This window comes from Oncorhynchus mykiss, chromosome 17 (assembly GCF_057628025.1).
Source record: "Oncorhynchus mykiss isolate SJ-2025 chromosome 17, ASM5762802v1, whole genome shotgun sequence".
Classification (NCBI taxonomy): domain Eukaryota; kingdom Metazoa; phylum Chordata; class Actinopteri; order Salmoniformes; family Salmonidae; genus Oncorhynchus; species Oncorhynchus mykiss.
The window spans coordinates 41,779,133-41,800,014 of NC_143038.1; the positions used below are offsets into that span (position 1 = coordinate 41,779,133).

Consider the following 20,882-nt stretch of genomic DNA (forward strand, 5'->3'; position numbering starts at 1 on the left):
GAGGCAGAGGAAGTCGAGGTTGGAGGTTGGATTCAACTTGTCATCTAATCATCAAGCCCTCAGTGAGCTGAATTAGTTGTGTTTTTCCAGGGTTACAACAACAAGGTGTACTGGAGAACCGGGGTTGAGAAACACTGTGCTAAATGACTAAAATGTCAATGTAAAATGGATGATGTCAGAGTTGGGATATCCCAAGGATTCTGTTAAGACTTTTCCTTCTCATAGGATGGTGAAAAACATCAGCCATTTTGGGTGGGACTACTCAATTTCAGCAGCTGCGTCAGGCACAAAATGGTGCTGATGTTGGGCCATTTTAGTTGTCTATCCAATGTTAGCATACCTAAACCATGTTAACTTGAAGCTTACAATGAACATACAGTATGTGTAGGTATATGTGGGTGTATATTTTCATGTATTGATTACTGTGAAGTTCCTTGATCTTCTCCACTAAAGGTTGGACAGAGGTAAACTATGGACATTGGACCTTTCCTCCCTCCTCACTGCTGACAGGTTGGAGATACTTGACTCACATGTGAAGTGGAGGTACATCGTAAAAATCACTTAACTGATAGACATGATGGGTTCAGGCTTGGACAGGTCCATTACCACTGTGGCCCCGGTATCAATCTGGAGCTGATTTGGCCTCTGTCAGTCCTACCGTCAGTCAGGGCTCCTGGTCAATGAGGGGCCCCATTGTCTCCCAATTGAAGTCCTACTTTGTCCTTCGAGCAAGATTGGCAATTCACAGAACTAACTGTTTGTCTACTGGACCTCATGTCAGAATGTATGAATAGACTAAGGCCCATGGTGGTTAGTGTGAACAGGGAGAAGGAAGGAGAAATAGAGAGAATCATGAGAAAACAAAAAGAGAATTACTTGACACATTGGAAAGAATTTACAAAAATGATATTTGGCCCTAAACAGAGAGTACACAGTGGCAGAATACCTGACCGCTGTCTGAGCCTAAACTAAGGAAATCTTTGACTATGTACAGACTCAGTGAGCATAGCCTTGCTATTTAGAAAGGCCGCTGAAGGCAGACCTGGCTCTCAAGAGAAGACAGGCTATGTGCACACTGCCCACAAAATGAGGTGGAAACTGAGCTGCATTTCCTAACCTCCTGCCAAATGTATGACCATATTAGAGACACATATTTCCCTCAGATTACACAGACCCACAAACAGTTAAAAAACAAATCAAATTTTGATAAATTCCCATATCTATTGGGTGAAAAACCACAGTGTGCAATTACATCAGGACAACCAGTGAAGAACAAACACCATTGTAAATGCACCTATATTTATGTTGATTTATTTTTCAGTTTGTACTTTGTACTAACTATTTGCACATCATTACAACACTGTATATATACATAATATGATATATGAAATGTCTTCATTTTTTGGGGGAACTTTTGTGAGTGTAATGTCTACGGTTGACTTTAATATATATTTCACTTGCTTTGGCAATGTAAACATATGTTTCCCATGTCAATAAAGCTCCTTAAAATTGACATTGAAAATAAATTGAGAGAGCGAGCGGGGGATATATGTCTACAGAAACAGACGAATGGAGGAAAAGATACACACTGACAGGCAAATGGATCGTTGCTAAACTGAAGAGAGTTAGAGACAGAACAGAAAGATAATCTGACCAACAGACAGATAGAAAAGGGAGTAAAAGTGACGTTTGGCAGTTTTCTCCTGTTGATCAGCGATGCGACGCGGTCATTCACAGCGCACCACATCCATATGATATGTCATACACTGCCTGGCTGCCCACGGAAAGATGGCTCTGGGCTGGAAGGCAGCAGGAGGGAGGAAAGGAGTGGGAGGATAAACTGGATAATGGAATCAGAGGGAAGGAGAGGAGAAGAACAGAGGCGTTCAAACTCAGAGTGCATCATGGGTAATACACAATGACCTGAAGAAGATCCTTGCAGGGTCGAAACGTTAAAGGTGCGTGGAGGAGCTTATAAGTGTGCGGGGCTCTATTTCTTTTATACCGACTTTTTTCGTCCCTGCACCCCACTAAAGGATATGCGTTTGATTACACTTTAATACACACTGTACCGCCTCCACTCCCCCGAGTCATAAAACCTGGCGCTCATCTCTACCTCTATAAAACACGCAGTGCAGTTTCACGCCTTCTTTTCTCCCTCATTTCAATTTCTAGCTTATTATTATTTTTTTTAAATAGGAACAAAGGCATTTTAGTATAGAAGGGAAACTCCTGTAATGTAAGGCCAGAAACAGTTAATGCACAAGGATTGACTGTAGAATATAACATGAGACTGAAAACCCTACTCTTGTAGAGGTATAAAGGCAGTATGAAAACCACATCCTGGGGCAGAGGTGTCAAACTCATTCCACGGAGAGCCGAGTGTCTGCGGGTTTTTGTTTTTTCCTTTCAATTAAGACCCAGACAACCATATGAGGGGAGTTCCTTATTAATTAGTGACCTTAATTCATCCATCAAGTACAAGGGTGGTGCGAAAAACACGCAGAACTAGCCCTCCGTGGAATGAGTTTGAGTTGTGTCCTAGGGGATTCTGAGTGGTGCGTGACTTCAACAAAGGCTATAGGAAAATAACATAATAACAGACTGGAAATCACAGCAACGCATGCTGCTCCTCTCTCTCTCTTTCTTGCTATCTGCCTTTCTGTCTCTCTCCATCTCTTTCTCTCCTCTCGTCCTCAGTCTTGACTCAGGCATACCACACAACACCCTCCCCGCTCCCCTCCCCCAGGGACGCAGGTTTTACGACAGTAACTTGACACTGCTCCTGTGTCCTATCACAGACAAGGCCGTAATTCACATCAAAGGCAGGCGGCAGCGAATCGTAGTGCAGCAATAAATTTGCTTGTCATACGAGGACCAATGAGGGGCAAGCTTTAAATCACTTCTGTCAGCTTGGCGGCCAATAGCGTGGCAATGGCAGTAAATCTGTCTGAGAGGTGGGGGGTGGGCTCTGTTAATGGGTACTGCATTGCTGCTGGGGAATCCACAGGGAGCAGGATGAGGGGGATGGAGGGGTGGAGAAAAGAGAGTGGCTTTAAGAGGAGAAACATACAGGGAAATGGCAGTGTTTTTTTGTTGTCTTCCTCTTCTTCCCTTGGCTGTGTTAGAGTCCCACGAAAACAGATCTCTGGGCATGGAGCCAGAGAGAGGAGGCATTTATGACAGAAACAATCCTGAGCATGTGACCATCGAGTAGGAAGACCCAGTAAACCAGCCACATCGAAGCGGCAGTCTTCACCTTGTATAACATCCAAGAACACATCCACAATCATATACAAGATGTGACCATAAACCCATCACTATTTTCTGTTTGATCACACAAAGATCATGTAATACAGCTCACTGGATCATGACTATAACAAGAAGAGTTTCTGTTCAACATTAGTTGGCCACCATCTCCTAATCAGTTACATAACTACTGTTTTTTGATCATTTACTAGTGAACAGACATAACAAACTCCAACCAACCATAATCCCAATTGGGTGAGTAAATAAAATAATGCCATATACAACAAAAACAGTATAAATGCAATGGAATAATGGCAGTGTAGCCTTGAGTTTTATACACCAAACCCATAATGATGAATATAAATTCCAGTCTTTAATCCTTGAGGCCCATATGTTCTAGTTTCATGTCTCGGAGTCATACTTGATGCAGGGAATTCCTTTCCTCTGGGTTCCCAGACTCGGGGTGTGGTGCAGCTATGCAGCGCCACAGGAGTTCAGAAAGCATTACTCTGACATTATGCCCCCAAAAATGTTGATTTTGAGTGTGACTGATATGTGTAGACATCAGGCATGGTATCATTGTCATCGTATGTCTATGTATGATCTCTCTTTCTCGATCTTTCAAACTAATGGAAATGTATATTTTCCTGCCCCGCTATGTCTAATAGTAAATTACTTTTCCCTCTGTCTCTCCAGCAGCTCCTGCAATACACTGGGTGGAATAGGGAACAACTGGCCAGTTTGCTTGCTATTCCCTCTTGTCTAACCAACTTGTACATCTGCAACCTCACACCATTACAAGCAAGTACATTTACATGCAATGCGACCACAGATGAGATTTGAGAGTAATTTATGTTCACATTACTACTTGCGGTATTGCTACACGTTTTTCTGTAGAATTGGGGCGCCTGGTGGCTCGAGTGGTAAGTTATAGCCGTGGAACGAGTGGAGGGAGGGAGTTGAGGGAGGGGGGAACGTTGTGGTGATAGTGTTGTTTTTGGCTGTCTCTCCGTCCCAGGGCCCGAATTGACAGTGAGAATCTGTAAACAACAAGAAACAGCCACAGTCATAAAGCACAGTTTAAACTGCGGGGAGAAGCTGCATATCGGCCCCAGGCCCACGTCTCATAAAAACTACACAGGTACGTACACACGCACGCACGCACGCACGCACGCGCACACTCACACACACACACACACACACACACACACACACACACACACACACACACACACACACACACACACACACACACACACACACACACACACACACACACAATCCCTGTGTGACAACAACCGTTATGCTGTGGCATTATGGTCGCCCACACTGCTACACAATCCCATTTCACCCTGCTCTCACGCACGCACGCACACACACACACACGCAAGCAATCCCTGTTTGACGACAACCATTATACGTTGACTTTGAACATTAAGATTGCCCACACTGCTACACAATCCCAGAATCCCATTTCATCCTGCTTTCACACACGCACACACACCTCCGGGTTTGTTTATGCAAAACACATCCCCTAACGACTGTCTTTCTCTCCCCTTTATCACATGCCTTGGGTTTGCACAGCTTCCAGGGCCATAATAACAGCAACACAGATGGGAGCAGAATGCAATCAGGCAGACTCCTGCTCCAATATCCCTGATAGCAGTGTGGCTATTCAATCATCTCGTTTCGACTAATGGTGGTGGATCCGATGATGTCAACCAAAATCCTTGATTTATTTGGCTTTGCAAATGAGCTAAGATTAACGAAGATCTATGCCGCCACACTTTTCACTGTTCGACACTGAATCAAGGTGTAGGATCACTGAATCAGTGTAGAATCACTGAATCAAAGTGTAGGATCACTGAATCAATGTGTAGAATCACTGATCAATGTGTAGGATCACTGAATTGTTTAATAGTATATAGTGCAGGTGACACTAGTTTAAATGGTAAATGTATATTTAAGCACAAGCTTTTTTCCATGAGTTTACACAAGCAGAAGTCAAGATTTGAAAGTGGGACAATAACAGACGGATGCAAACATAAAGACATGGTAGACACTGAAGATATTCATTCTGACCTGAACGGACAGACGAGAACACCAACCATGGGACATTCCCGTTGTCAATAATACACATATCATAGGCATTAATTATAGACCTCTGACATACATCAACTCACACACTTGTAAACATTCCCTGTTATTAGATACAGGCACCAACCTGCAGAACACACACACACACACACACACTCTCAGATGCTGCCGGTCTGTGTGTATGTAAAACATAGGAGCATGCCAAACGGTGGCATTTCAGTCAATTATCCTGGTTTCTGTGTAATCAATATAAATTACCTCTCTGCCTCTTTATGGCTCTGCCGGGGTAATTAGCCGATGAGAAATGAGTCCTTGACGGCTCGGAGGTGTCACTAACGTTCCCTGATGAAAATTAAAAGGATGGCAGCAGCGCTTCCCTGTGACCTTTCCCTACCCTCTGCACACTCAGTATGCAAACCTCATACACACTTTTAGTCTCAACTTTTGACATTTTGAAACACACACACAGGGAGAAAATGTGTACCTGCTGTCAGTATACCTGGGATTCCTAAAATCTAACACATTCTAGCATAGATCTGTTGAGATCGTTATGCCTACTTTCTATTGAGGTGTCATGCGTACGGTGTCCGAATCTGCTGTTAAGCAACTTTCCAACATGCATCGGATTGGACACAAGTCAGTATGAATGATTTGTTTAAATATCTTAGTATGTCCTCTGTCACTACTGACATGTGCACTGTAGTGGCTTTGTCTCCCAGCAGGTGGCGATGTAATTCCTTTCAACTGCAGCATCTGCCCTACTGCGGCAAAAGATAGCCTCAAACTTTTCCCCAACAAACAAATATTTTACTGCACCACAAACAAGAGAAACCAATCAAATGCTTGCTGGTTTAAATAAAGTTTATTTGATCCAAGTTCTTTTCACAACGGCAAGAGAAACGCAATGTAAAGAAAGCCTGCATATCATTGTAATTATCACATTTAAATCACAAAATGTATGCTTCATGCACAACTACACAAGCAAAAAGTTGCCACATTTAGTGGAATCTCTAATAAAGGTTGTATACAAAGAGACACGAGCACAGCAAGGAGATGGCTCAGTGTTTTACTAATAGTCATGTTTCATATACCATACAATTATTAACACAGCTAACAGCTGTGCCCACTAAAATGCCCACTGAAATAGGCAAAATCCCATTGGAATAGGTGAATACTGGGTGATTCATACTGGTCAGATCACATTTGTTGGTACTGTAATAGAAAAGGTTGGAATCACCAACAGCCATAGAGACAGTAAGGATGTGTGGAGTTGAGACAACAACAAAAAAACGAATCCTGTTGTCTGGGCGATAAGAGCTTGGGATCTCCCACCACATGGGAATGGATAATCAAGACAGGAAATGGAGGATAGAAAATGCCACAGTAGGCCTGGCTGGTTCTGATTGGTGGCTCAATCAGAAGACTTCAGTGCAATGATCTCTGGGATACACAGGAATAGGAATGATGTTATCAGGTGAGTGAGTGTTGGTAGGTGTGTATGTGACAGCAGAGACAACTCTCCTATCGCAGTAAGGACCACTTGATCTGTTCTTTTGCAGACTGAAGCACCTGAAATAGAGAAGAGAAAAACAGAGTGAGGAGAACTCGGTTTGGTTAAGTGTCCCTCTAATACTGTTTATAGAAGATGAAAGCCGTTAGCAACCCACAAAAGGCAGAACTGTATAGTTTGGTAAATGTCCATCACCTCAAAATCCAACTACAGGTAGAAAAAAATATATACAGTATAAAACACTGAAGGAAGCTTCCAGAACTTTCCTACTGTGATATGAGGGAAGAGTGGTGGTGTGATGACACCAGTAATACTACTACACACAGGAACGATACATCAATGAATGAATCATTTTAATTCTGCAGACTAAAGTCTCTCAGTAACCATTATGAGGCATGCAGGCCCAGGGTTGGCGATGACGATTAATGGACAGAGTGGGAGAGGGAGACACCTGCAGCCAGTAAAATGCCTGTCAGATGGGAGCATCCATCAGCGTAGTGCTCAGAGAGCCTGCCAGGTGTGGAGACACGCCGCCTAGCTAACAGTGGAGCCTCATTAGCAGCTACACTGGGTACGCTCCCCTCTGTTCTCTTCCCTTTTCATTACAATAAAGCTAATGTAGTAGCTTAATATACTGTTGGAGAGAAATACAATTATTTTTTAAATAGCTAACAGAACAATGAGGGCATTTTAGGGATAAAAAGAGCTGGGAAGCATAAGGTACAGTATGTGCTAAAGATTGTTAGCCTGACAAACCACCTAGTCATCACTCAGCCATGTTGTTCACTGATATCCAAATCACATTACTATCAAACACACGTTTAAATTCCAGTACACCAGGCGGCAGGTCGCCTAGCGGTTAAGTAGTTTGGCCAGTAACCAAAAGGTTTCTGGTTCAAATCTCAGAGCCGACTAGGTGGAAAATAATATGTTGATGTGCCCTTGAGCAAGGCACTTAACCCTAATTGCTCCAGGGTCGCTGTCAATAATGGCTGGTCCCTGGCCGTGACCCCAATCTCCAAGGGTGTCACGTGGGATATGCCCCAAAAATATTTACAATTCACATGTGTATAATACACTTGTACATGTGTGAAATAAGACTCATGTAAGCACCTACCCAATTATTAGTAGTACTAAAATAAATTGTACACAATTTTAACAAGTTAGGGTTAGGTTTACTAGGTAATATGAGATTTTCTCGTAAATAAGAAGCGCAATTACCTGAGACACAGTCTGTTCTGTTAAAGGAACATCATCCCCCTGTAAACATGAGAGAAATATAGTCCAGATCAATTTAAATGTTGTTGACATCTGGGCAGTACAGTACTCCATGGTAACAGAACCATGGTGTTTGACTGAGGAGGAGGAGGATCAATGGTCTTACTCTGAGGGCCACACGGTACACCACCTGCTGAGGGTCGCTCTCCAGAATGACTCTGGAAGACAGAAGAGCATAGATCACTCTCAATGGCTGACATCTAAATGCAAAGCAAAATGGGCATCCTCCCTAACCCTAAATAACCTTACTTCGAGGGGCTATTGTATCACCTAGCTATGGACTAGTAGGATGGTTGATTTATATTGGACTGAGAGCCTATCCAGTCTCAGAAACCTTAAATTATGTAATAGAGTATTTAACTGGTCAAATCCATCTGTGGGTATGTTTTAGATAAATAAAATAACTATAGTAAAGTAAAATAAACTAACAGGGTTGACGATTTCATCTTAAATCTGCCATAAATCCCCTCGTGACAGGGGGAATGGAAGCATGATGTGTGCAACAGGGAGGGGCAATTGAATGCAAGCTTCAAAAAACCCATTTTGGTTGTAAAAAACATTTCTAGCTATATTGGTAACAGGGTTGGCGTGTTCTGCTCGACCTGCTTAGTTTCCCACCACAAAACAAGACATTTCCAAAAGGGTTAGAACCAGTTCACCTGCTTTTACACTATGATTTGACTATTAGATGTTTAATGGTTTATAATTTTTATTGTTTCATTACATTAAAAAGAGTAACAGGATTGACCTTAAAAATGAGGGATAGGTTTATTTTCCCTCGACATTAATCAAGTGAAATAAATCATCTTCAGAAATGACTTTTTCAAAGCAACAAAATAACTAGGGCTTTACTATGGAGAGAACCTGGAGAAATGTTGGGGGTTAAGTGGGTTAAGCTCGTCATAGAAGTCACAGAGAGACATGTCAAAACGCTGAATTGTGGCACTTCAGCAAGCCTTTATAAAAATAAAAATTCCGATGTGGTCAATTTAACAGGCTTTGAAAAGGCAATATTGGTGCACAATTTATACTTAAAATATCAAAAAGGGAATAATTCTGTGGAACGACCCAGGTTGCCAGAGAATTGCTTCTGGACTTCCTCTTTATCTTGGCTACAGTGGCTTGCGAAACTATTCACCCCCCTAGGCATTTTCCCTATTTTGTTGCCTTACAATCTGGAATGAAATGTATTATAATACTTTTTTAAATCATTTGATTTACACAACATGCAACACTTTGAAGATGCAAAATATATATTTTTTATTGTGAAACAAACAAAACAGAAAACTTGAGCGTGCATAACTACTCACCCCCCCAAAGTCAATACTTTGTAGAGGCACCTTTCGCAGCAATTACAGCTGCAAGTCTCTTGGGGTATGTCTCTATAAACTTGGCACATCTAGCCACTGGGATTTTTGCCCGTTCTTCAAGACAAAACTGCTCCAACCCCTTCAAGTTGGATGGGTTCCGCTCGTGTACAGCAATCTTTAAGTCATACCAAAGATCAATTGGATTGAGGTCTGGGCTTTGACTAGGCCATTCCAAGACATTTAAATGTTTCCCCTTAAACCACTCGAATGTTGCTTTTAGCAGTATGCTTAGGGTCATTGTCCTGTTGGAAGGTGAACCTCCATCCCAGTCTCAAATCTCTGGAAGACAAACAGGTTTCCACTCAAGAATTTCCCTGTATTTAGTGCCATCCATCATTCATTCAATTCTGACCAGTTTCCCAGTCCCTGCCGATGAAAAACGGTGTTCTCGTGGTGATGAGAGGTGTTGGGTTTGTGCCAGACATAGCGTTTTCCTTGATGGCTAAAAAGCTCAATTTTTGTCTCATCTGACCAGATTACCTTCTTCCATATGTTTGGGGAGTGTCCCACATTCCTTTTGGCGAACACCAAACGTGTTTGCTTATTTTTTCATTAAGCAATGGCTTTTTCTGGCCACTCTTCCATAAAGCCCAGCTCTGTAGAGTGTACAGCTTATAGTGGTCCTATGGACAGACACTCCAATCTCCGCTGTGGAGCTTTGCAGCTCCTTCAGGGTTATCTTTGGTCTCTTTGTTGCCCCTCTGATTAATCCTCTCCTTGCCTGGTCTGGTCTGTGAGTTTTGGTGGGCGGCCCTCTCTTGGCAGGTTTGTTGTGGTGCCATATTCTTTCCATTTTAATGGTATTAATGGTGCTCCGTGGGATGTTCAAAGGTTCTGATATTTTTTATAACCCAACCCTGATCTGTACTTCTCCACATCTTTGTCCCTGTCCTGTTTGGAGAGCTCCTTGTTCTTCATGGTGCTGCTTGTTTGGTGGTACCCCTTGTTTAATGGTGTTGCAGACTCTGGGGCCTTTCAGAACAGAGATATATATATATATATATATATACACACACACTGAGATCATGTGACACTTAAATAAAGTCCACTTGTGTGCAATCTAACTAATTATGTGACTTTGAAGGTAATTGGTTGCACCAGATCTTATTTAGGGGCTTCATAGCAAAGGGGGTGAATACATATGCACACACCACTTTTCCATTTAATTTTTTACATTATTATTATTTTTTTTAAAACAACTTTTCACCAATTTGGACTATTTTGTGTATGTCCATTACATGAAATCCAAATAAACATCCTTTTAATTTACAGGTTGTAATGCAACAAAATAGGAAAAACGCCAAGGGGGATGAATAATTTAGCTGTACGCCATAGTGTGATGTCTTTGAAAGCATCCAGTCTAGATGGAAAAGTTGGTTTGGTCAGGGAGTCAAAGGACATACTAGAGGAGAATACACAGCTCCAGAGACCCCTGCTTTGGGGTGAGATAAGTACCTACCCCCCATCCACAATCTCATCCACTGCCAGGAACAGGCCCTCCATGTTCTCCAGCAAGGCCCGCCGCTCAACATTTTTCCTGCAGGAGGACAAAGAAAGGGAGCTTAAACACACATCCTGACCTCTCTATGGAAACTAACAAAGTGTTACAAATGTCTCATTCAGTTGCTTATTCAACTACACTGAACAAAAACTGTAAAACGCAATTTGTAAAGTGTTGGTCCCATGTTTCATGAGCTGAAAAAAAAAAACACACAAAAAGCTTATTTCGTTCACAAAATTGTTTACATCCCTGTTAGTGAGCATTTCTCCTTTGCCAAGATAATCCATCCACCTGACAGGTGTGTTACATCAAGAAGCTGATTAAAACAGCATGCCATTACACAGGTGCACCTTGTACCCGGGGACGATAAAAAGGCCACTTTAAAATGTGCAGCTTTGTCACACAACAATGACACAGATGTCTCAAGTTGAGGGAGCGTACAATTGGCATGCTGACTGCAGGAATGTCTACCAGAGCTGTTTCCAGAGAATATAATGTTGAATTCAAATCTAATCAAATGTTATTGGTCACATACACATGTTTAGCAGATGTTATTGAAGGTGTAGTGAAATGCTTGTAATTTCTCTACTATAAGCCGCCTCCAACATCCCTTTAGAGAATTTGGCAATACGTCCAACCAGCCTCACAACCGCAGACTAAGTGTAACCACTCCAGCTCAGGACCACCATATCTGGCTTCTTATGCTGCAGGATCGTCTGAGACAAGCCACAAGGACAGCTGAGGAAACTGTGGGTTTGCACAACCGAATAATTTCTACACAAACTGTCAGAATCCATCTCAGGGAAGCTCATATGCATGCTTGTCGTCCTCACCAGGGTCTTGACCTTACTGCAGTTTGGCGTCACAACTGACTTCAGTGGGCAATTGCTCACCTTCGATGGCCACTGGCATTCTGGAGAAGTGTGCTCTTCACGGATGAATCCCAGTTTCAACTGTACCGTGCAGATAGAAGACAGTGTGTATGTCGTCATGTAGGCGAGCGCCCCATGGTGGAGGTGGGGTTATGGTATGGGCAGGCATAAGCTACGGATAACGAGCACGACTGCATTTTATTGATGGAAAATGAATGCACAGAGATACCGTGATGAGATTCTGAGGATTCCATTGTCGTGCCATTCATCTGCCGCCATCACCTCATGTTTCAGCATGATAATGCACAGGCCCATGTCACAAGGATCTGTACACAATTTCTGGAAGCTGAAAATGTCCCAGTTCTTCCATGGCCTGCATACTCAACAGACATGTCACCCATTGAGCATATTTGGGATGCTCTGGATCGACGTGTACAACAGCGTGGACCAGTTCCCACAAATATCCGGCAACTTCGCACAGACCTTGAAGAGGAGTGGGACAACATTCCACAGGCCACAATCAACAGCCTGATCAACTCTATGCGAAGGAGATGTGTCGCGCTGTATGAGGCAAACGGCAGACACAACAGATACTGACTGGTTTTCTGATCCAGACCCCTACTTTTTATTTTTAAGGTCAGTCAGGTGAAATCCATAGATTAAAGCGTAATGAATTTATTTCAATTGACTGATTTCCTTATATGAATGGTATGCATCTCAGTCAAATCTTTAAATTGTTGCATTTCTATTTTTGTTCAGTGTAAATAAAGTGCAGTCTTACCTTAGCATCTGGCTGAGCGAATCAAACAGACAGTTAAGCACTGACATAAGCATCAACTGGGGGAGGAAATAACAAAACGTATCAATGTTTTGTGGGAGAAACAGCCCAACATAGGCAATGTTTCAGTGTGTTTTGTTAGCGTACCACCACCAGCCTACCTCATTTTCATGTGAACTGCCAATAACATAAAAGTAGAGGTCAATGTTGCTTTTGTACACAACGGTAAGACCTTCTAGGAGCGCTATCTCACCTGGGTAAAGAAGCGGAGAGAGTTCAGTCTATGATACAACATCTTCATTATACCAGTTATACACAGAAGCCTTCGTGCAATTGAGAACAGATCAGCACTCAAAGCCTTTGGCAAGAGATGAAATAGCAAGTAATGAAGCCTGTGACCAAAATGTAAACTGAAGCGCATATGATTAATTAGGTCGAAAAAAACATCTTACTGTCTGTGCGGTGTGTCTTGTTGAAGATGTTCTTCTCAAAAGCTTTCTGCTCTTTCACAGTGGGATAGGTTTCATCATAGTACTGTGGGGCAGAAGTCAAACGGAGATCACATACAGTGTCTTCAGAAAGTATTTACACCCCTTGCCTCATTCTACATTTTGTTGTTACAAAATGGGATTTATGTTTTTTTTTTTTAGATTCATGTAAATAAACAATAATATATATTGATTAGATAAGTATTCAACCCCCTTGAGTCAATACATGTTAGAATAACCTTTAGCATCGATTACAGTCTTTTGGGGTAAATCTCGAAGAGGTTCTTAGTAGTATTATTCTTTTTGGAAACCCTTAAGCTCTGTCAAGTTGGTTGTTGATCATGGCTAGACAGCCATTTTAAAGTTTTGCCATAGATTTCCAAACGGATGTAAGTCAACTAACTAGGCCACTCAGGGACATTCAATGTCATTTTGGTAAGCAACTCCCATGTATTTTTGGCCTTGGGTTTTAGGTTACTGTCCTGCTGAAAGGTAAATATGTCTCCCAGGGTCAGGTTTTCCTTTAGGATCTTGCCTGTGCTTAGCTCTATTATATTTCTTCTTATCCTACAAAAATGTCCTAGTCCTTGCCGATGACGATTACTATGTAATTTAGGTTAGCATTGTGGAGTAACTACAATGTTGTTGATCCATCCTCAGTTATCACAGCCATTCAATTCTTAACTGTTTTAAAATCACCATTGGTCTCATGATGAAATCCCTGAGCGGTTTTCTTCCTCTCCGGCAGCTGAGTTAGGAGGGACACCTGTATCTTTGTAGTGACTGGGTGTAATGGTACACCATCCAAAGCATAATTAATAACTTCACCATACTCAAAGGCAGTGGTGGAAAAAGTACCCAATTGTCAGACTTGAGTAAAATAACGATACCTTAATAGAAAATGACTCAAGTAAAAGTTAGTCAACCAGTAAAATACTACTTGAGTAAAAGTCTAAAACTATTTGGTTTTAAATAAACTTAAGTATCAAAAGTAAATGCATAAATACTTTCAAATTCCTTATATTTAGCAAACTAGACTGCATCATTTTCTTAATGTTTTATTTATTTACAGATAGCCAGGGGCACACTCCAACATAATTTACAAACAAAGTACGTGTGTTTAGTGAGTCTGCCAGAACAGAGGCAGAAGGCATAACCAGGGACGTTCTCTTAATAAGTGTGTGAATTTGACATTTTTTCTGTTCTGCTAAGCATTCAAAATGTGACGAGTACTTTTGGGTGTCAGGGAAAATGTATGGAGTAAAAAGTAAATTATTTTCTTTAGGAATGTAGTTAAGTAAAAGTAGTCAAAAATATAAATATTAAAGTACAGATACCCCCAAAAACAACTTACGTACTTACACCACTGCTCAAAAGAGAAATTCAGTGTCTGATTTTTTTTTTTTTTTACCCATCTACCAATAGGAGCAATTCTTTGAGAGGCATTGGAAAACCTCCCTCGTCATTGTGGTTGAATCTGTGCTTGAAATTCAGAACTCGACTGAGGGACCATAGAGATAATTGTATGTGTTGGGTAGAGAAATGGGGTAGTCATTTAAAAATCATGTAATCTATTATTATTGCACACAGAGTCCATTTAACTTATTACGTGACTTGTTAAGAAAATGTTTACTACTGAACGTATTTAGGCTTGCCATAAGAGAAGGGTTGGAAACTTATTGACTCAAGACATTTCAGCTTTTCATTTAAAAAAAAATCTCATTTGTATCCATTTTAAAATTCAGGCTGTAACAATAAATGTGGAAAAAGTCAAGAGGTGTGAATACTGTGTGTCAAGTGCTTGACTTGGGCAGGAACTCACCGGAGCAGAGTACTTGCAACTCAAATGTTATACTGCTTGAGCTTGAAGAGCTCCTGCACCTAAATATAAAACAGTACCAGCACCCAAAATGGGTACCAGAACCTATTTCAGTCCAAGTCAAGCACTGACAGTGTCACAAAATAAGTCATAGTTTGAGCACACAGGCAATTTGTTACCCAGGTAGTCAGCTGAATGTAAAATTACAAAACTATGTTGGCTACTTTGCATCTACTCATGCAGCTGGATGAATATTGACATGCTATGAAGCAGAGAGACGCTTACAAAGCTTTCCCTCGCCCCCAGGTGGTAAGGGTAGGTAACAACACATCCGCCACGCTGATCCTCAACACGGGGCCCCTCAGGGGTGCATGCTCAGTCCCCTCCCGTACTCCCTGTTCATTCATGACTGCACAGTCAGGCACGACTCCAACACCATCATTAAGTTTGCTGATGACACAACAGTGGTAGGCCTGATCACCGACAACGATGAGACAGCCTATAGGGAGGAGGTCAGAGACCTGACCGTGTGGTGCAAGGACAACAACCTCTCCCTCAACGTGATCAAAACAAATGAGATGATTGTGGACTACAGGAAAACTAGGACCGAGCACGCCCCCATTCTCATCGACGGGGCTGTAGTGGAGCAGGTGGAGAGCTTCAAGTTCCTTGACATCCACATCACCAACAAACTAACATGGTCCAAGCACACCATGACATTCGTGAAGAGGGCACAACAAAACCTATTCCCCCTCAGGAGACTGAAAAGATTTGGCATGGGCCCTCAGATCCTCAAAATGTTTTACAGCTGTACCATCAAGACCATCCTGATTGGTATGGTAACTGCTCCGCCTCCGACCGCAAGGCACTACAGAGGGTAGTGCGTACAGCCCAGTATATCACCGGGGGCCAAGCTTCCTGCCATCCAGGACCTCTATACCAGGCGGTGTCAGAGGAAGGCCCAAAAAATTGTCAAAGACCCCACCCACCCCAGTCATAGACTGTTCTCTCTGCTACCACACGGCAAGCAGTACTGGAGTGCCAAGTCTAGGTCCAAGAGGCTTCTAAACAGCTTCTACCCCCAAGCCATAAGACTCCTGAACAGCTAATCAAATGGCTACCCAGACTGTTTGCATTGCTCCCCCTTCTACGCTGCTGTTACTCTATTATTATCTATGTATAGTCACTTTACTAACTTTACCTACATGTACATATTACCTTGACACCAGTGCCCCTGCTTGTAAGTAAGCATTTCACTGTAAGGTATTCTGTTGTATAAGCACATGTGACAAATAAGGTTTGATTTGAAGCACATTGACTGTGGGGGCAGGTGCTGGTAGTTCATTCATCGCTGTTGATTAGCTAGTTACCTTGGCGTAAAGTCTTTCTCCGTCATTGTCCAGGATGAGCACAGCCTTCACGGTGTACAGAGTGGGTTCCTGATGAATACAATGTTGTATTTTGTTCAGTGAACATGATGCCAAACAACTTGAACGACAAGCGCTGACTGATCAATTGCAATCTGACAACAATCATAACATGCCGGCTAGCTAGCTGCTAATTCTGTGAACTAGCTAGTTAAACTGTGTCCTTCTACATTGTTGGGCTAACAGTGGCAACTACCCCTGATACATCATTATCATAGTGTCATTCAAATCACAAATATCAACATAAATAGCATGAAATGCATGTTATGAGAGCGCTAACAGTACCAGGCTGAGTGCGTCCATTTTGTCTTACTACCAGATGACGTGGATTCAGGGACAAAACTCTCTCTGTGATTGGTGCAACACAGAAATGCGGTCAGATAGACTTACCGTTGGTTGCCTTTCACATCAGTCAAATCAGGTCCTCAAATGGCATTTACCCAGACTTTGTCTTTAAAAAAATGTTTTATTATTATTTGTATTTTTTTTAAATTAACAACAAATCAATACATAAAGCACATGAGGGAACACAAGCATACATAGATTACAAACAATGGACAATAGAGCTAGGGGGTACAATATCACATTACAATTACACAAGGACCTACACAATTACCACAGGGACATACACATACTTACAATTCTAACAGCTTTTTTGTTAGTGGAGCATTTAACCGTCTTAATATACAGTTCAATTTCTTTTTGTAGGGTACGAAAATGTGTTTTTCTGTTTGTAAATTTACATTTGTGTATATGAAATTTGGCCAAAAGAATAATGAACTTAATTACGTAAAAATGTTTCAGCTTTTACCCAGACTTTGTCGCCACCTTTGTACAGAGTGTCTTGACGACACAAGGTAGAATAATTGAATTGATGACGTACTCCTGAATCGTTACGTCAAATCAAATGCTATTGGTCGCATATCCCTATTTTGCAGATGTTATCGCAGGTGCAGCGAAATGCTTGTGTTTCTAGCTCTGACAGTGCAGTAATACCCAACAAATCACAAAAATAAAACAAATAAAAAATAACACGATGAGCAATGTCAGAGTCCAGAATATAAATATATATGATAATTTTTTTAAATTAATTGTATTTATTATTATTATTTATTAAAAATGCAGATCAACAATTTACATTCTTACATCATAAAAAACAGAACGCTGGTATTAAGGAGAAAATATTGGAACAAAATAAATAAATAAATAAATAATTAAACAATTCTAGTGCAATTGTACTCACTATGAAAATATCTTATTGTAATGATTTAGGAAAATATTATTCTTGTTATTGTTCAATGGGGTTAATGTTTTAATAAAATATTTAAATTCAATCCAAAAAATGTGTAATTTGGGTATATAATTTTGGAATTTTTGTTTGTGTAGGAAGTATTTGGCAACAAGAATAAAACAATTCACAATCATTTCAGTGGTTTTGTTCTCATTGCGATAGTAACATATTATATCTTTCGTGTCAAAAACATAGGTAGTGTTCATAATGATAAATAAGTATTTTGCAAGGTTTCCCCAAAATTCTGACACAAATTTACATTCAAAGAACAAGTGAGACAGATTCTCACCTTCTTTTTCACAGAAAACGCAGATATCATCAATAGCCACAAATTTGGATATCATAGAATTACATGGATATATCTTATGTAAAATTTTGAAGTGCACTTCCTTGTCTTTGTTTGGTATAAAATATTTGTAAGGCCTCAACCATGCATTTTTCCAGTGTGTAAGTTGGATTTGTGAATGAAGAATTTGTCTTATATATTTATTACAACAAGATTTCTCAAGTAAACCCACGCCTTCCAATCTGAGTTCTGGATAAACTTTGTGATCATTACCAAAGCTAAGATGAGTTTTCATTAGAGTAGTTAGACCACTGGGAATGGCTTTGATCACAGAAATAAACTCTCTGAAAGGTATTGGAAACTCTTTCAATGTTATAAATTGTTCATATGTGAGAATATTACCCTTGTTGTCGAAAACATCAAGAACAAAGTCAATATTCCCCACATGCTAGCTGGGGTAGAACAATGACTTATTCCTTACTTGAAATTGTTATTTATGTCAACAAAATCCAACACTTCTAGACTGCCTTCAGCTCTTTTGTTAGAAAGGACTGACTTATAGTTTGTGAGACCTATTTTTCCAGATGAAGTCAAGAAAGGTCTTATTGATCTCTTTACAAGTAGAAGGATTTACACATAACGATAATGACACAAAATGAGACAGTCCCTCTGTCTTGGACAGAAGTACTCTCAAGTATAGAAAGATCTCTCTGTAGCCAATTATTGAATATATTTTTGGTTTTCTTAATTTTAGGAGAGAAATTCAAATTCAAATGTTGTCTGACTAAGTGTCCTAAATATTTAACACATTCCTTTACAGGAATATTTTCTATTTCTTTATCATCAGAGTCAAATAATATATGATGGTGTGTACATAGCCGCAGGAAGTCGGGAGGATGAGGGTGCTGCAGCACCCACTGAAAAATTGAAAATGTTGGAAAAAGTACCCAATTGTCATATTTGAGTAAAAGTAGATATCTTAATAGAAAATGACTCAAGTAAAAGCCACCCAGTAAAATACTACTTGAGTAAAAGTATCAAAGTATCAAAAGTAAATGTAATTGCTAAAATATACTTAAGTATCAAAAGTAAAAGTATAAATACGTTTAAATTCCTTATATTAAGCAAACCAGACGGCACAATTTAGTTTTAAAATGTATTTACAGATAGCCAGGGGCACACTCCAACATAATTTACAAATGAAGTATGTGTGTTTAGTGAGTCTGACAGATCAAAGGCAGTAGGGATGCCCAGGGAGGTTCTCTTCACAAGTGCGTGAATTTGACCATTTTTCTATCCTGCTTAGCATTAAAAATGTAACAAGTACTTTTGGGTGTCAGGGAAAACATTTGGAGTAAAAAGTACATTATTTTCTTTAGGAATATAGTGAAGTAAAAGTTGTCAAAAATATTAATAGTAAACTACAGATACCCTAAAAACCTACATAAGTAGTACCTTAAAGGATTTTTTTAAAAGTACTTTACACCACTGTATGAGCGGAGAAAAATACTCGTCAGACAAACATCTGATCGTTTTCCTATTCTGCTAAGCATTCAAAATGGAACAAGTACGTTTGAGTGTCAGGGAAAATGTATGGAGTGAAAAGTAATTTCTTTATTTAGGAATGTAGTGAAGTAAAAGTTGTCAAAAATATAAATAGTAAACTACAGATACACCCCAAAACTACATAAGTAGTACTTTAAAGTATTTTTACTTTAGTACTTTACACCACTGTATGAGCAGAGAAAAATACTCTGCAGCATGGTATCAGGGTGAGCAGGCCGTGGCTCGGGTGGCAGAGGTCTTTGATTATCTTCTTGGCCTTCCAGTGACACTGGGTGCAGTAGATGTCCTGGAGGGCATGCAGTGTGCACCCAGTGACGTGTTGGGCTGACCGTACCACCATCTGGAGAGCCCAGCGGTTGCAGACAATGCAATTGCCGTACCAGCTCGGAGATACAGCCCGACAGGTGTATCTTTAAAAGATCAGGAGGGTCTTAGGGGCAAAGACAAATTTATTCAGCCTCCTAATGCTAGAAATGTATTGATTTAAGGGACCAAGGGATGATTGAATAGCCAGAAATTATACATATTACCCATCTGAAGTCATTGTGTGCCAACACCCCAATATCAGGCACACTGCAAAATCCTTGGGAACTACTACTAGGATTAAGCCATCACTGCCACCAACATACACTGAACAAAAATACAAACGCAACATGTAAAGTGTTGGTCCCATGTTTCATGAGCTGAAAGAAAATATCCCAGACATTTTTGATACGCACAAAAAGTTTATTTCTCTCAAATGTTGTGTACAAATTTGTTTACATCCCTGTTTGTGAGCATTTCTCCTTTCCCAAGATAATTCATCCACCTGACAGGTGTGGCACATCAAGAAGCTGATTAAACAGCATTATAATTACACAGAGCACTCAAAAATGTGAAGTTTTGCATGCTGACTGCAGAAATGTCCACCAGAGCTGTTGCCAGAGAATTTACTGTTCCTTTTTCTGCCATTTGAATGCACAGATATACTGTGCCGTGATGAGATCCTGAGGCCCATTGCCATCCCATCATGTCTCAGCATGAGAATGCAATTCCTGGAAGCTGAAAATGTCTCAGTTCTGGCCATACTCACCAGACACGTCACCATTGAGCATGTGTGGGATGCTGTGGATCGACAGTGTGTTCCAGTTACCGCACCTTTGCAGTTTTTGAAGAGTGGACCAACATTCCACAGGCCATAATCAGACTGATCAATTCTGTGAGAAGGAGATGTCACGCTGCATGAGTGGTTCCACCAGATACGGACTGGATTTTTGACCCATTTTTCTTTAAGGCATCTATGACAGATGCATATCTATATCCCAGTCATGTGAAATCCATAGGTTAAGGCCTACTGAATCTATTTCAATA

At 40.7% G+C, this 20,882-nt stretch overlaps 1 protein-coding gene across 1 annotated transcript; it reads right to left on the reverse strand.

Moving 5' to 3' along the window:
• Positions 1–6,189: 6,189 nt before the first annotated feature.
• On the reverse strand, positions 6,190–16,768 carry LOC110494223 (coatomer subunit zeta-1). Its single transcript, XM_021569123.3, has 9 exons — positions 16,675–16,768; positions 16,333–16,401; positions 13,108–13,189; positions 12,817–12,908; positions 12,659–12,714; positions 10,964–11,041; positions 8,241–8,292; positions 8,078–8,116; positions 6,190–6,915 (listed from the first exon to the last, which is right to left on the reverse strand). Exons 1-9 carry the CDS (start codon positions 16,690–16,692, stop codon positions 6,868–6,870), a joined length of 534 nt encoding a protein of 177 aa, XP_021424798.1. The 5' UTR covers positions 16,693–16,768; the 3' UTR covers positions 6,190–6,867.
• Between the last annotated feature and the right edge of the window lie 4,114 nt (positions 16,769–20,882).